The sequence below is a fragment of the Planococcus citri genome, chromosome 3 (assembly GCF_950023065.1).
Source record: "Planococcus citri chromosome 3, ihPlaCitr1.1, whole genome shotgun sequence".
NCBI lineage: Eukaryota > Metazoa > Arthropoda > Insecta > Hemiptera > Pseudococcidae > Planococcus > Planococcus citri.
In genome coordinates, this window is record NC_088679.1 from 45,453,624 (window position 1) to 45,468,905 (window position 15,282).

The 15,282-nt window shown below is 33.6% G+C and overlaps 1 protein-coding gene across 3 annotated transcripts in view; it reads right to left on the reverse strand.

The window, feature by feature from the left end:
- LOC135840690 (Krueppel-like factor luna) overlaps positions 1 to 15,282 on the reverse strand; it is a 202,136-nt gene that overhangs the window by 29,410 nt on the left and 157,444 nt on the right. For all 3 annotated transcript variants that reach the window (XM_065357333.1, XM_065357335.1, XM_065357334.1), the window contains exon 2: positions 4,525 to 5,386. In XM_065357333.1, coding sequence (XP_065213405.1) covers positions 4,525 to 5,386 — 862 coding nt within the window. The remainder of the gene's footprint in view (positions 1 to 4,524; positions 5,387 to 15,282) is intronic.

A 15,282-nucleotide genomic window follows, 5' to 3' on the forward strand; every position in this document is an offset into this window, starting at 1 on the left:
AAACAGATGGATAGAGATTATTTTTGAACATTGTAACGGCTGCGTGAAGGAGCCTTTTTGATTTCATTCCAAAAGCAAGGTTCTTTCGAAAATTCTACTCGTTATGGGAGCTTTGATAATGTAGGGTGGGTGAAATATCGTATATACGATTCGTATATATGCGAGCACGTAGAAAGTACCAAACTTAATTGTGTTATTTCAAATTTCAAACTAGATGAATTTTCATATAAATTTTCGATGAATTTGTCAAGGGTCATTTTTAGATTTTTGATGAATTTTTGAAAATTCAAAAAATCCGAAAAGCTGCTATTGTGACCTAATTTCAACCATTTTTTAATGAAATAAAAAAAGCAAAAAAAAAATTAAAAAGGAAATTGTGCGAATATTTTATTTTATTTCAACTCTTTCAATAGTAAAACTTTTTTGGAAAGTTCTGGAGCCTCTAGCAAGTCTTCAATTTTTTTTAGGAATCAATTAAAAATTGATGTCGAGGGATCAAAAATGAAATTGAAGCACATATAACTAAGATTGGTATGATAGCTATTTCAAATTCCAGACATATCAGATCGAAAGTGAGCTTTTTGTACTTCAATCCTTTCGAATTGGCAGTGGCGTGGAATTTCATAGCAACATCCTAAAACGTTCGAAAGAGCATTTCTCTCCAATAAACACCCACCGAAGTTTCAGAAACTAAAGTTAGCCCTTTTAGAACAATTTTGAATCCTAAGAAAATTGAAAACTCGCTAGAAGATCCAGAAAAGAGCAGCAATGGCAGTTTTTGAGTCAGCTCGTTTTACTGGTCCCATAGATGTATAGGAATTTAAATTTTTCGGAGACCAACATGTCATTGGGGTTAAAATCCAAGATTGCCTTTTGGATTTTCTTTAAGGGCCCGCATTAGTTCTCCAAGAACACCAAATTCTCCTGAGTGACTTTTAACTCAAAGTGAAGATCTCCATGAGAACTTCGATCAAAATCTCATCATTTTCCCGACTCTTTTATCGGAGTGTTTTTGAAAACTTGACCGACACGACCAAATACGAGTACAATGTGATGATTGGTAGAATTCCCAACTCCAAATAATCGGAAAAAAATAAGAAAAATTTACAAAAGCTAAAAAAATAGAGCAATTTGAAAAGAAGAAAAAAAACGAAAAGCAGAATAAAGTAAAAATATTGGACGGTTGAAAAAAAAGCACTGAAAATCTCTGCTTTAAAGCTGGCGACTTTGTTCACGTGTTTGTACATTATCTTGAACTTCAACTTCTCGGATCATAAATCTATTTCTTTCGGTTTTTCTCGGTAATCCACTTAAGTAGATGTTGCTTCTAACCCCACAACAGTAGATTCGCATTCTTCATAAATAACTTCGCAAAGGCGGAATTTCAAGAATGCTGCCAAGTGCGTTTTGCTAAATCTAACAGTATCGTTCTACCGTTTAATTTAAATTAAAGGTGGTGTTAAATTATTTTCCGTATAGCTGTACTTACTTTTCCGTTTACGACCCCTGCGCCGCGCGGCACGGCCGAGACGCGACGTGATGGTTTTTGATGCGAGAAACGAATTTAAAAAAGTACAAGTTTTTTAATTTAAAATTCGATTAAAACATTTTTAGAAAATTATCTAAACGAATAATCTGGCTCGTCGTCGCGAGTAACGCATTTTCAAAACAAGTTCGACTCGAAGTTGGATTTAATACATTCATAAATTTACACCCGTCGCGTCGTTCGTTTAAAATTTTTAGACCGAATGAAAACACTCGAACCCCTTTAAACAGCCAAAGTTTTTCATATGTTGAAAATAAACAACTGTAATTTGCGAATTCGATGAAGACGAAGAGGGCAACGTGCACCTTCCGCGAACAGTACGCATTGCTCAAACTCCGCAGCAAACAGCGAAAACATACGTTCATATTTTAAATTTTGCACGCCTTATTGCGATTCGCCTTCGTCGGCTGCGAACTGCGATTCGTTAAAATAAAATATAAAAAAACTTTTAACGTGCCACATCAAATATTCATTTTTGTTATTAAGACATCGTCAGTAAGTATAACGTGTTGGGGTCGCGCGCTTGTTTAACTCGACTAAGACAACAGCTTGAACTTTGTATTCTCGCAAACGATCACTTATGTATCGTAAAGTTTGACGCCAGAGAGGAGTAAGTTTTTTAAATTGGGGCATTAAAATTTTTACCCTTCTGCGCGAACTAAACTTTGTTGAATTACACTTATTTTCAAGTTTTTCCCGGTGTATTGTTGTTATTAGCCTATAAGATGTAATGGGGGAGTTTTTTTTTTTTTTTTTGGTTTTTTCCTAATTAACCGAAAATGTTGGGAATTTTTTTGGTTTATTTGCATCGAGTCAAAAAGCATACTTACTGTAACCGAATAATAACAATGCTAACAAAATAAGTATCCCAGTTGCACAAATATTTTTGAACTGGGCAAAAGTAAATCGATAGAAGACCACAAAATTCACCACGAGCCAAAATTTCAGGAGCTAAATCAAAATTTTCCCAAACTGACCAGCAAAGCTGAAATTTGGTGTGTAGGTAGGTAGGTAGGTAGGTAGGTACGTATAGGTACCCTATTTTTGACCTTCTGAAACGATTGGTGATGGTTGTCAAAAAAGCACTGTAATAATAGGTGCAAATGAAATTCAGCACCTATACTCGGATTTCGATCGATTTAAGTACATACCTACCTACCTCCAAAATATTTTTGTACCAGTTCAAATCCAAAATTTTCTACAGTGTTTATTTTTGAAAAAAAAAAACAGATCATCACGCAGTCATGCACTCCCGAACGCAAAAACGAAACACGCTGAAATTTGGTTTGTACCTTCTTTTCGACCTCCTGAGTTGATTTTTATAGTTTCGAACCATTCTAAAAACCTCCAGCAAAATTTTATTTTCAAAAATATACCTTGAAGAAAATTTTGGATTTAAACCGACACTCTTTTCGAAAACTGGAGAACTCTTTGGAGGCTCTATAACAGTTTTAAACCGTCACCAAGCGTCTCGGAAGGTCAAAATAGGGTAGTTACACATACAATTTCAGCTTTCTAGGTTAATTTGGTAACATTTTAATTTTTCCCCATTTTCGATCGAATTCCAAAAATTTGAAAAAATTGAAAAATGAATTTCAACGCCTGAAATGTTGACTGGTGGCGTATTTTTTGGTCCTCTATCGATTCCCCTTTACCTGGTTCGAAAATTTTCATGCAGGTTGAGATACTCCCCTTGTAAAGCGGTTTGGTATTCCAATGGACAGAAAAATTTTGGATCGAGGAAAAAAAAACTGAAAAAATATATGAAAATTCATCACCAATCCTCCTGCCAAATTTCAGATCATTATTTCATTTTTTTTAGTGGCGGTGAAATGTTTTAAAACTCAAATTTCGTCCTTGAAAAACATCAGAATTTGATCTAATTCAAGAGGAAATCTGTAATTTGGTAATTATTCTGCTTTCAAAATTCCAAATCAATTGTACAACTTCGTCAATATTTTCAGTATTTTGATCTTATGGAGAAGAGAGAGTCGAGTTCGCGAAAACAATTGAATAAAGAAAAAGTAATCTCACATTATTTTGAAAATTTCAAATTGTTTTCCAAGTGAGGAGTAGGGAGAGGTCTCACTGTTGCCTGAGATTCACTGCCAGATTCCAAAAAGGAATTGAGATTGTTGAATGTTTTGAAAAAAAATTAGGAATTTTCCTCTAGAATCGCGGTTTTATTTTCATTTACCCAAAAAATCGACCCGTGGGGATCTTTCATCTCCATGTACATTTTTATTTTTACAATTCAAGCACGAAAATTCTCATTCTGTTCAAGAATTCATGACAGGTAAATATGTAATATGTATCATAATAGTAATGAAAATCGAAATTGAAAAAAATCTTCATTTTATATTTATATATTTTTTTTTACTGTAGATAAATTTAGAAAGCTCTATGATATTACTTTTAAACTCGAGAAAATTTTTTAAAAATGGAATTACCTTTTCGTTTAAAAAATTAAACAACTTCAGGGGATGGTAGCATAAAAAAACGATAAGCCTATTTTAAAATAATAGATTAAGAAACAAAGATAAACAAACACAAAATCAAAACCGAATAATTTCTTTCTTGCCAAATCCAGAAAATCAAGAAATAAACGAGCTTCCTTCATGCAAGATTTTTCGACGGGTAGTATATTGTATAATGCATCTGACAGTCTGACACTTGGGCTAAAGTGACAAAGCAGTTAGAAACTGGTCACATATACGAATTAGAAATGCTCGATTTGGCACGACGGTGATCTTCTTTCAATATCAAAGAAAGGGAGAAAAATCGGTCACCAGTGAAGTGGATAATCAAATCACCAGTTAGTTTTGAATTCAATTACACAGGTGATGGTAGGTATATTTTTCATTTTTATTTAATGCTTCGCTAATTTTGTGAAAACGTAGGAAGACACACGTCGAAAACAACGGGTAGGCATCAAAACATAAGAGTAGGTTGAAAAAAATAATAGAAACGATTATTACCTGTATGCGTTCTTTGGTGAGCTTTCAGGTGCGAACTCTTCGTATACACTTTTTTACATCCAGTAAATAAACATTTGTGCGTTTTTCTTTTGGCATCAGAACTGAAGTCTTTAATACTATTATTACTGACGGTGGTATGATTGGCACTACAGCTATTTTTGGATTGATTGGCGGTAACTGAAAACGATGCGTCTTGCTTGTTCGACTGAGTAAAATAATTTTTGGAAGAAACACGACCAGTATTCACAGTGTTTTTAGTTTTTAAATGCGTAGTACGGTAGTTCTCCGTACTGCTATTACTGCTACTATTATTTAAACCTGATTCGGGACTGGACGGTGGTGTGAGTGTGGGCAGTATTGATTCATTGGCTAACGATCCTCTACCGATAAAATTAAATTTAAAACGATTTTGATCTTCGTAATTCACATCGTCGAATTCGTATTCGTCTATGGGTTCTTTTTTCACGCGCATCACGCAACTCAGCGTATCGTAATCATTGTGCGATTTTTTCATTTTCACCGAACATCGTAAAGGGTCGTCGAAATCTTCGAGGGTTTCTTTTTTCAGACGAGTCGTCGAACAATGCAAAGGATCTGAGTAATCGTCGACTGGTTCTTTTTTCACGCGAACCGAACAACTGAGCGGCGATTCCCAACTGCAGTTCGTACTCGTACAGCTAAACGCTTCGATATCACTATTATTTAAATTTAAATCGTCGATCAACGAATCGACCACTTCGACTTTTGTCCATGGTACTGGTGCGGTGAATAAATTCCAAGGTGTATCTAAATCGCTCGATAACTTCTTACACGATTGCAGCTTTGGCTCTTCTTTAAGGTATCGTTCCATTTCGTAGCATGTCTATAAAACAAAAAAAAAACAAAAAAAACACACATAAATACTCGTAATAATAATCATATTATTACCGGTTACATAAAACGAATTAAATGAAACAGTTTGCTATTAAAATTCAGTCAACTTTCACAGTACAACAAATTTACTGCTGAAAGTTCTCACTTTGACGCGTTTCCCCAATATTCCTTGGTAAGTTCATTTAACTTCCGGTAAAACCATCCTATTACTCTATCTCCACCATAAAACGTAATGCATGCAAAAGAGTGTAAGCGTATTTAAAAGAGCTTTCGCGCTAACCATATCAAAATTAAGTTAGGTCTCGTGTATGGAAGCGATAACGAAGTCTGCACACGATATTTCAAATATCATTTATCTCTCAAAAACTTTTCTCAGCCGCATATCGATTTCATGCTAGTTTTATAGGCCATGTTGTATACGTAGACGCGGGCTTATTCTATACTTACGCGCCAAGCTAAAACTCCCAAAACTAATAAACGCATAAATTAATCTCCATTCTATGCAGCCTATTTCATTTGGCTCGGTTTTTTTTTTCATCTCTCATTTCACGAACAACCTTCCCTCTATACCTACTACACGTAATCAAATCATAACAGCGACGTAGGTACCTCTACCTACGCGTACGTACGAGTATATTCTTAAGCGGTAATACATGCTTGTAGAAAAAAATGCAACAAAAAAAAGAAAATACCAGAAATACACGTAATTTACATTTAGAAAAAGGTATCAGCGTAATTTTCTGTTTCACGGGTATTCTAAAAATCAAATTACTGAGATGAAAATATCTCGCAATGCATGTTGCTATTTTACTCGAGGGGCAGTTTTACGAATTTTCGCACTAGATTTCTCATTTTGTCTTACTATACGAGTATTTGTTTCCAACGAAGGTGCATTTGTATACAGATACATATACGAATAAGATGAGAGAGATTTTTTCATGCTGCAGTCTGGCTACGCACGTAGTTTTTAAATTGAGTATTTTTTGCATTTTTATCCTCATTTTTCTCATATCACTCTGATCAATTTTTTAACCCAAAGGTGGTTTCATTCGATAGGTATTTAAATGAATATAGAATTAGACTCTAATAAAGCGAACAAAACTCAACAAATTTCTAGAATTCAATTTATAAAATATGTAAAATTATCGCAAACATTGTTCCTACTGGATGCTTGGGAAGTTCACTGATAAGTTGTACGTAATTGGGTAATTGAGTTTTCTTCAACTTTACAAGACAAACGAGACTAATGAAAGTTTTTTGACAGATTTTTTTCGAAATTTCATTTTTTGTATCGTTAGAAAAAATTGCAGATTCTGAAATGAGGTTTGCACACATTCGTTTCATGAATAATTATGTATTTAGTAAACTCGTCAAGCTTCAATTGAATTTGACTGAAAGATAGGAGTAAAATAAGTTGCCTACTCAGTTTGCCGTAAATACATAATTATCGTGCATTCGAAAAAAAGCATGCGAAATATGTTGCCTACCATATTCGCCGTAAATACGTAAATAAAAAATCTCTCGTCAACTTCGATCGAGCTACAAAAAATTTCCTTTACTGAAAAAGCAACATACTCTAAACTCGAAACCAAATTTTGAGCTGTCGAAATTTACATTACAATTTTTAATAAATTTTTTAAAATAGCCCAGATATTGGTGGATTAATGTATCGAGTCCGTTTTCACTAAGGTCGATCCCCCTCTCCCCCTCCCCCCCCCCACCAATCCAAGTCGATTCGTAAACAATTTCTAATTTTCACCGAATACGGTTCATTTTGAAAACACAAAATTTTGTCGTGAAAAAATGAAGAATTGTGAATTTTTGAGAGTTATTTTCCTCGCTTCGCTCAAGCCTTATTCCTATTTTATTATGATCTTCTAAAAACTAAAAATGTTGAAGCCATGAAAATCAACTTTTTGCATCAAGAATGATGTTGTTTTGTGTTTCAAATTGTCAATTTTTCACGGCTCTTGCCTTCGCATCGCTAGAGGTAGATCATTTTTCTTTTTCATCCTCTGACCAAAGGTAGTAAAGGGTAGAAAAATTGACTTCTAGCTCCAAAAATAATGTTTTTTTTTTTTACTTCTGAAGAATCATTAATTTTCAAAAGCTTATGGCCTCGCTTCGCTCGAGCCATTATTCCTATTTTTGAAAATATTATAATTTTCTGAAACTATTATTTATTGAAATTTGAAAATGTTGAAGTCATTGAAATCAACTTTTTGCATTCGTAGTGATGTTATTTTTACACAATTTTCAAAAATTTTCAAAAATAGAAAAATTAATTTGAGAAAATTATTGGAAATACAACCAAATTAATAGAAATTTTTGCTGCATAAAATAATCGTTTTTTAAAATTTTAAAATATTTTACAAAAGGGGGGGGGGGAATTTGTCTAAAAAGATTGGAAAATTTTCAGTCTCCTCCCCCCTCCTCCTCCCACGAAACATCACTTCGTCACGCCTCTGCAAAAACCCATTCTTCAATTCAGCTGCATATTTCATCTTGAATCACAGATGGCATCTTTTAAAACGCTGCTTCGTCTTCTCATATCGTAGCTCAATTTCTTAGTTATAGAAAGGTGAATACAAATAGATTGAAAATTGATTTTTGGAAACTCATTCTCATACAGCAGTTTTTCATGAAATTGTGGCGATGCCACGATAGCATTCAGAAATATTAAAATAACAAGAACCTTTGTTGATAATGTTAATCATGTTGGAACTCACGCATATCTACTCAATAGTATATAGGTACGTAAAAATGAGAAAAAATAATCCAATATTCGTATTATGTTTGAAAATAACTCGTACCTTTTCGATTACCGAAAGAATAAAAATAACACAGTCGCTAAAAGAGGAGGAAAAAAAATCAACGACTATATGTTTTGAACTTATGACGCTTGGTGACTTTAAAAACTAGCCCCACTGAGTGTGTTTAATGCTTTTGCATTTCCATTACAACATCTATGTTAGTGAAAGGGATCATTCTTAAAAAGACTACCTAATATTATACCTGCTGCGATGTCATCATGCAGCTCATAATGTGGTTTTCTCTCTTCATTCGTTCATTATCACACAGCAAAAAGTTGCCACTCTGTAAAAGAAAAGAAAAGGGCTAGAACGTTTTGTATTTCGGTAACCCCATCATTTCATTCCATTTTATTGTGCTTATTTCATTGGCTGCGTTTTGCTCGCTTCTTTCCTTTCTATTATTCTTAGACACTCTTTCTCGGTTTTTGTATACATTTTTCATAAGAAAATGAAAAAGTTTTTCTCTCTTATTGCCTCTCTACTCGGTACCAATAGGCAGAAAAAAAGGAATTGCTATACGGTGAGTTTTCATTAAACGGCTCTCCACTTCACGTTTGTGTCGTTCGTGTTGTACGTAGGCTTTAATACTCGTACATCGGAATAAGAAATATACGAATGAACGACTCTATTATCTTCCATTCTCCGTATTACAGTGGATTATAATCCTTCTTAGATTAAATTCTCATTTCGTCGAGAAATATCTCTCGTGTAGTACGCCGCTGCTCAGCTGCTCAGCCTGAGGTGTGCCCAATTCGCGTACTGTGTTCCTAATAACTTCGTCGTTTTTGTCTATTTTGCATATGTACGATTATTTTTTCCTTTTTTTTTTTGACGAGTAAAGCGTGTTTTGAATTAATTTTATGCAAGATTCGATCAATTATTTTATTTACGTATCTATACGTATACTTATATAGGTATCGAATACTCGGATTACCAACGAAATTCATGTACCAATCAATTGTGTATTGTGTAATTGAGGGACAACTGTTTTTTAGTCAATTTAGTATATAGAAAATTTCATTTAAGAACGATTTCTCATAAGGAAATTCATTATTCTCCTCGCACGATTCGTTTTCTCAAAAAAAAAAAAAAAATCATTGTTTATGCAGAGATTTGGCAAAAATTGGGCAAGAAATTCATTGTCTGTTCTAATTTATTATTTTTATTAGAAATGGCAAAGTCGTAGAAACAAAATGTCAAATGTAATTTTTTGAAAGGGAACAAAACGCGCAGATTTAAAGTATTTACTCCGCCTACATAAATCCCAGTTAGTAAGAAAGATTGAACCAAACCTAGTTTTCCAACGAAGGTCCAAAATAATCGAAAAATCCGCTTTGGAATGAGTTACATCGCATGAAACAAATAATACCTGTTCCTGAATAGCATTGTTTTTTCAGTTCCGACTCAGCAAACCTACAACCTTTGTGTAATTTAGAATTCTGGATTATTAAAGGGAAAGCTGGAAGCAGTGACTGAAGTAGCCAGCCCAATACAAACATTACAACAAATAACTAACAAACCAATCTATACGTATCATTATTGACATTTTAACAAATAACTCAAATATTAGCCAAGTACCTAACCAGGCAAGATATCGTAATTCGTAGAAATTAATTTTAAAACGAAGAATCTATTGCAATTTATAAATAATTCGCCATTTGATTCGATGTAGGTACCTAACTTACATGCACGCGCATTTAATCGTAAGTAAGTATTCTTCAAATTTATAACGTCAAAGTTTTCTTATTTACTTTCATGCACACTTAAATGCTTTGGCATCTAACAGTAAGATGATTTACTCTTATACTCTAGCGCCTGTAACGTGGTACCGTGTGCCTCGTCATCGTGTAATTTAAACATCCCTTATGTCAAAAGAATCAAATTTTCAACGTGAAAATAGACCGTCGCTCGTTAGAAAGATTCGTTTGCTTTCTGATTCAACGATTTCGCATACGTCATCGTCAAATGTAAAACGAAAGCAATCTCCATTAAGGTATTCGATAAATTTCGATTTTCGCAACAATATTTACCGAGACATTTTTTTTCTACGACGAATTCTTACAAATGCTCGACGTCGTCGTGGGGAGCAAGTTGCTTGTTTCTATGCCTTTATTACCCGAATACTCGAGTGCATGATTCAGTTTATTTTATACCACCGCACCCAGTTTCTCTATCGTACTTCTTATCTTATTCGAGCAAATTACCTTTTTTCAAGTGGATACAAAAAGATACTGAGACCGTGTTGTTAACGTTTTAACAATTCAAATCTGCAGATACGTTGAACTGATACGTAGTAACAGATACATGGAAACAGCGATGTAAACATTAGCTTTGTTCAACGCAAAACTAACCTTTGTCTTCTTCCCTCGTGAATGTGATATGTTAACTGGGCACAAAACAAAATTCAATCGTATCCTAAAATGCAATGGGTAAATAGGGGACATGACTTTGAAGTGCAGATCTGATAGGAACCTGATTCTGTTTAAAATTTTATGACAATTTATACCCAATTAAAGATACCTACTTACAAGTAAACCTATTCTACCCTTTGACTTTAAATTGAGCATGAACGTTGAATTTTCGAAAAAAGTTTCAAGGCATTCAATCTAGTACGTGTAGATCATATTCGAGTCCATTCAACTTGGAAGGAAGAATTGTTCCTAATTTTCAAAAAACTTCTTAATAAAGACATCCCGAGGAATTGACAACATCACAATTACTCGAAATAGGAAAAACAACGCGAACAGTATTTCCACGTTGATTTTCCGGAAAGAAATAATTAACGTTTTGTACACCAACAACGGTGAAACTTTATCGATCATTAATATTGAAACGCGTGGGTATAACAAAAGAAGTTAAAATCACGCTCTCGTTTTGCAACTTTTATTAAAAAAAAGCAAAATTAAAACAGAGCATCGGTTAAATGTCAAAACTCAAAGAAGGAAAAAACATCACCGTATTATTTCGAAACTTTTTTCGACCAGAAAAAAAGCGAGTAAAAAGAAAAAAAGGTCAACTTTTACGCGTCGGTATTAATAAATGTTTCTATTACCGATGTATCAGAATAAAATTATTAAGCCAATTCCAGTGGGAAAACTTGCTAGCCTCGACTGATTGGTAAATTTGGTCGGTCGGTCGATCGCGTATTCGCTACACCGGGACATAACACAAGGCTGGTAAGTAAAACGTAGAGCGGTACAAGTCTCGCTACGTTGTCTGGCATTAATTAAATCAAGGGAATGCCTTCATTGTTTACTTATTATATTATGGAAACCGTTTGGGAATAGAAGGGGAACGAGACAACATTACATCGAATAGACTAAGACCAACACCTCTTCTCCTAGCCACCCTAATAATGCCTTTCAGCTATCAGAGTATATAGCTTTGCGTTACAGTTCCTTCGACGCATATACTCTAGCTTCTTTCGTATGACAGAATAGCTGTAAAATAAGTATGTAATTTAACATCGTATCGAATAGCCGGTGTTGGATAAAACGAGGTCTAATTCTATCGCGCTACGATAACCGGAATCATGACCAAATAAAATGTTTTCAAAATCGTTTAAAAATCAAGTCTCAATTATTCAAGATGCAGGAATTATTTCCAAGAAAATGATCCGATGTATTTCTATAGGGGGTAATTTCAAAAATACGTACCATCAGACAAAAATCAAAAACACGTTTACCTAATTCCAATGGAAAAAAAAATTGAGAAAAAGGTGCTCGATTTTTCGGATACGATTCATATGGTAAGCGTGCTATCTATGTTAATTGCATGTTCATTAAGTTTTGAAAATACAACTTCTAACAGCACCATTATACAGAATAGGTATCGCGTGTGACACTTGTCAACGTATCCAATGAAGTGTCTCACAGCTGACAACTAAAATACGATAATTAGTACTTCACTGTACCGTTCTCTCTTCGAGAATAACTTTTTCAAGACATCTAATCCGGATAAACTGACAAAATTGACCATTTTACGTTTAGCGAATAGGTATAGCAGGTAAGTAGCTGAGCACATCTACACTGAAAAACTTGTCTTCCTCGAGGAATGAAATAGTACAGAACTAAATTACTTTCCCTCTTTAAATTATGTCTTTTTTTTCCCTCCTCGTGTAAGACTATATTTTTTTAAATTCTCATTTCCATAATCACCCCTATGAAATATCAACGAACAAGACGTAGATGCAGTATACATACCAGAGATGAGTAGATGTCAGTACCATTATCTTTACGAGTAACCCTAAATAATTAACCATAATTTAAAAGGAAAATGAGGAAATATTTCAGTTTATTATATGTACCACCCGCTATAAATGGTCAATCGATGAATTCTCGAATGCTTTACATAAAAAATAAGTACCTGGGGGTTGTCATTAGCCTACTATCCTTTGAAAATTTTAAAAATCGAGCATCGTGCTTCTAATTCATTAGTTTACGACACAGAAGTATCAAAAAACGAGGGTTGTTTTGTAGTTACTCGAGTAATGTTGATTTGCTTTCCGGTCACTTGTTGAGAAGAAACTTGAATTAAAAGGACGAACAAATGTAACTCTCGAGGTGTTCGCCTCCGATTTAAACTGGACCTCGATTTTTGGAAAGATCATGGTCTGAATCCCCCATAGCAAAAAATTAAGCTGCTTAAATCAATTTCTAGATTTTTAGCGACTTTTTGAAAACACAAAATTTATTATTTTCGTCGATTTGCGAGTACCAATGATCTTTTAAAAAAATTGATTAATCGAGTAAAAACGACAAAACATTAGTGTTGCAGCTAATTGTATCAACTTCCTTGAACCGAATTTCAACATTTTTCATTTTTTTTTTCAGAAAACTTGAAAATTAATTGTGGCAGCTAAAAATTGCGAGACGTCTTATTCTCGATCAATTCAACAAGTTTATCGAAATTTTGGACGATTTCTAGGTGCACACCTCAAATGTATTTTTTGATCCCATATCCTCATGAAAAAATTCAAAAAACACACACACACACACACACACACTTGAGGTGTCTTTTTGGAAGACGGATCGAATATGGATAGATTCGTTTAACAGGTCGAGAATAAGCCACAACTTGATTTTTCAAATTAATTTCCCTGGAAAATACAAAATTCTGGGGAAATTGAAAATTGCGTTGGAGGCTCCACGAATGGTCTGAAACGGAGAAATTTGGTTTGAAGAAGTTGATGTAGTTACAGGAGTAATTTTTGTCATTTTTTTGTACATGTAAATAATTTTTTTTCTAAAGCCTAAATCACCGAAAATGGTTAATTTTTGAAGTTTCAAAATTTGCCAAAAATCTATTAGAGAGCTCAAATTTTGGTTGTGAGGGTTTCATACCATGCTCGTGCCCTTTCAAAAAAAAAAAAAAACCAACTCAGATAGGTGAATTGGTCTAAATCGGTTTTTTCAAATGTCTCTTTAGCCCATATTTGTAGTGAATAATAGAAAATTCTTTCAGAGTACATCATTACGTACAATTCTCACCACTCTCTAGGAAGTTTTCACTTGAAAAAAAAAATTAACTTCGAAATTCTTTATTTTTATGTAAAACTTCGACTTATAAATCTCAGATTTGTTCACTGAAATGGCCTCATAAAATTATTGGGTCTAGTGCTGGGGTGATTTTGATTCGATACCAAATGGAAATGAAGGCAAAGTTGATTTTTAAAAATTCTGTTTGATCACACCCAATTTTATTCAATTGCTTCAAAAAATCAATTTCTCTTTTCGATCTCGTTGTACAAAATTACCATTTATGCAACTAACCCCTCTCCCACCCACCACCACCACCACCACCACCACTAAAAAATTAAAATAATGTCAACCTATCAAAATGGTAAAGGATCTAGGTGTATTTTTTGAAAAATAAATTAAAACAAAGTACATACAAGCAAATATCGAAAGGCACAAATTGTAAACATTTCCTGAACATGAAAATTTTCTAAAGAAAACATTAGATAAAACCTCTTCGCATTTCAGGATTAAACAAACGTGCTTTATCAAATCCTACTTTATTTCAGATTAAATTTTCGCCGACGAAACTTTTCCTTTGAACAACTACGTATGCAATTTAATCTACACTTACATAAGCGCCTTCGTAAATAGTGGTATGTGAAATAATTAACGCTCTTGTGCTTCAAAATTCAATTACTTTTTCTCGTATCAGGTTGATATAAAATTTCAGATGGAAAAGTAAGCGTAACAAGAATCGAATTAGGTGCCACTGAGACTTACAAGAAAATGGGAAAACTCTCATCTTATACCAACATGTTGTTATTACACGTAAATAATTAGCACTTCTTACGAATACATTTTTAATTATAATAGCGCGATGATACTCAAAAATTATACCTATTTGTATTTGATTTCATTTGCATTTTCTTCTTCAAATATTTTCTGTTCAACTTTTTATCAAACATACAAATGGAAAAGAAACCCATGAATTTCGAAGGCGAGAAAAGGGCTTCGAAATTCACCATTTCTCAAAAAAATGTTTTCCTGATTTATTTTTACAAGTATATGTATCAATCCTATATATAGTGCTATTTATACAAACATATTATACAGGGTGTCCAATCAAATGGCTATATGCTGTAATAGGTATTATTTTGATTTACACATAGTTAAGTATGGGAAACTGAAAACTGTTCGTGATTAAAAATTTATCATCACTTTTGAAAAGGACCATGTCATCAATATTACAAAATAAATGAGAATGAAAGATTTTTACCCAATAAATTATTGGGTAAATAACTATTCAACTCATATTATTAGTCACAGATACAGCAGTAAAATATAAACAGATTCAGCACACATTTGATGAGACACCCTGTATATAAATTACGTCACTTCATCGAATCGAAATAAATTTCTTGTCACATTTACGACGAATTAACCGCTCTAAAAATGAACCAACACAGTTAGCATAAGTTGTTCGAATCAAAATCCTTTTACAACATTGAAAGAAGGAAAAAAACAGATAAATAAGAACCGCTTTACACAGGAAAATAAGTGCGCTTAAAAAGATGCAATAATATGTATTCGAGTAGAAAACAGAGTAATAAGGC